This window comes from Elephantulus edwardii, unplaced genomic scaffold, assembly GCF_000299155.1.
Source record: "Elephantulus edwardii isolate Elephantulus edwardi_28Jun2011 unplaced genomic scaffold, EleEdw1.0 scaffold00179, whole genome shotgun sequence".
In the NCBI taxonomy this organism is placed as follows: Eukaryota; Metazoa; Chordata; class Mammalia; order Macroscelidea; family Macroscelididae; genus Elephantulus; species Elephantulus edwardii.
Genome location: NW_006399929.1, coordinates 1064867 through 1066203, shown reverse-complemented (window position 1 = coordinate 1066203; position 1337 = coordinate 1064867). Strand labels below are relative to the sequence as shown.

Here is a 1337-nt window from a genome sequence, read left to right as displayed (position 1 = left end):
TTCATAATTATATAGGTGATTTAACCCAAAAGATAAGTAAGTGTATCACATTAACACAGCAGCAAAAGCAAACTAATACTGCATAATATTAGCGGACTGATTTTAGAAATACATTTTTTCCACAAACAGTGCACAAAACTTACTTTGTGATAACATAGTTCAATGACTTTTCTTCCACTTTATAAAATAAGGCTGAGTAATGAGACATAGCAGAACATGATTATATAATAAAAAGTATATTTTTTAATTATAAATCTAATTGTACATATAGGGTAACAATTCCTATTGAGTAGTGCAAATGAGCAGATCATACCTCAAAAATACGAAAACTGGATTAATTTCATGTGACCTATTATTTCAGATTGTTATGTGTTGGGTGTAAGTGACAGGATTGATAATAGGAGAGATGCATACTTACAGGCTAAAAATAATAGTCATTTGCTTAATTTACAGGATGAGAAACACAGGCACTGAAAATGTAACTTGCAAAAAGTTCCATTTGTCATCATGTAAACAGTTTTACCCATCATATATCATATTTCAAAGTAAGATTCATAATTCACTTTAAATTGTCATTTCAAGCAATTCTTCTAAACTCTTTTTGATATGTGGTGGCTGGGATGCAGCCTGATTTAACAAATTCTGACCCATTTGTGCAAAAAGTGCTTTTGATAATTTAGCTGTGGCTGTTCGTATATTTCCTCCAGCTCCAGGCAAAGAGCCACTATTTGTCATGTTCCCTAAGAGATGCCACAAAACAACCAACACTTTCTGTTCTGTGGCATGGGGTTTCCTTTGATAAAGTTCCGTAACAATATCTGAAACACAAAAACAGGGAAAATAGTAAGATTTTAAGAAGAATAATACAAGTTCTACTAATTAATAAATACTTAAAATTTACTAGAGTTCTAGTGTCACAGGTTAAAAAGCCTTAATTCTATTTGAAAGGTTGTTAGTTAAAATTTATCAGTGGCTTTACAGTAGAAAATTCCTGGTAATTTGTTCAGGTAAAGATAATATCATAGAATCTTTATCTTATAGGGTAGTTCTGTTTTGACCTATAGGGTCACTTGTTGATACCATACAACAACAACAACAACATTAACAAGTTTACTAAGCTTCTTTTTGCCATTTAGCCTAAAAAGTTAGGCATCCTACAGAAAAGTAAAACTTTATTCCCAGGATTATAATCTTCAAGTATAAGAATACCATATATAGGCGGGCTGCCCTCGGCCCCCAGCTCGGGGTGAGCCGTTGCGGCCCTCTGCCCGGGGCAGGCTACCCTTGGCCCTCGGCTTGGGGTGACCCGTCGCGGCCCTCAGGGTGAGCTCCTCAGT

General features: G+C 35.2%; 1 protein-coding gene across 1 annotated transcript in view; it reads right to left on the bottom strand.

The window, feature by feature from the left end:
• Nucleotides 1–552: 552 nt before the first annotated feature.
• Nucleotides 553–1337, bottom strand: part of FAM179B (family with sequence similarity 179, member B) — a 137927-nt gene continuing 137142 nt past the window's right edge. Inside the window, 1 exon segment of the mRNA XM_006896023.1 lies at nucleotides 553–818. Within this exon segment, the coding sequence (XP_006896085.1) occupies nucleotides 553–818 (266 nt within the window).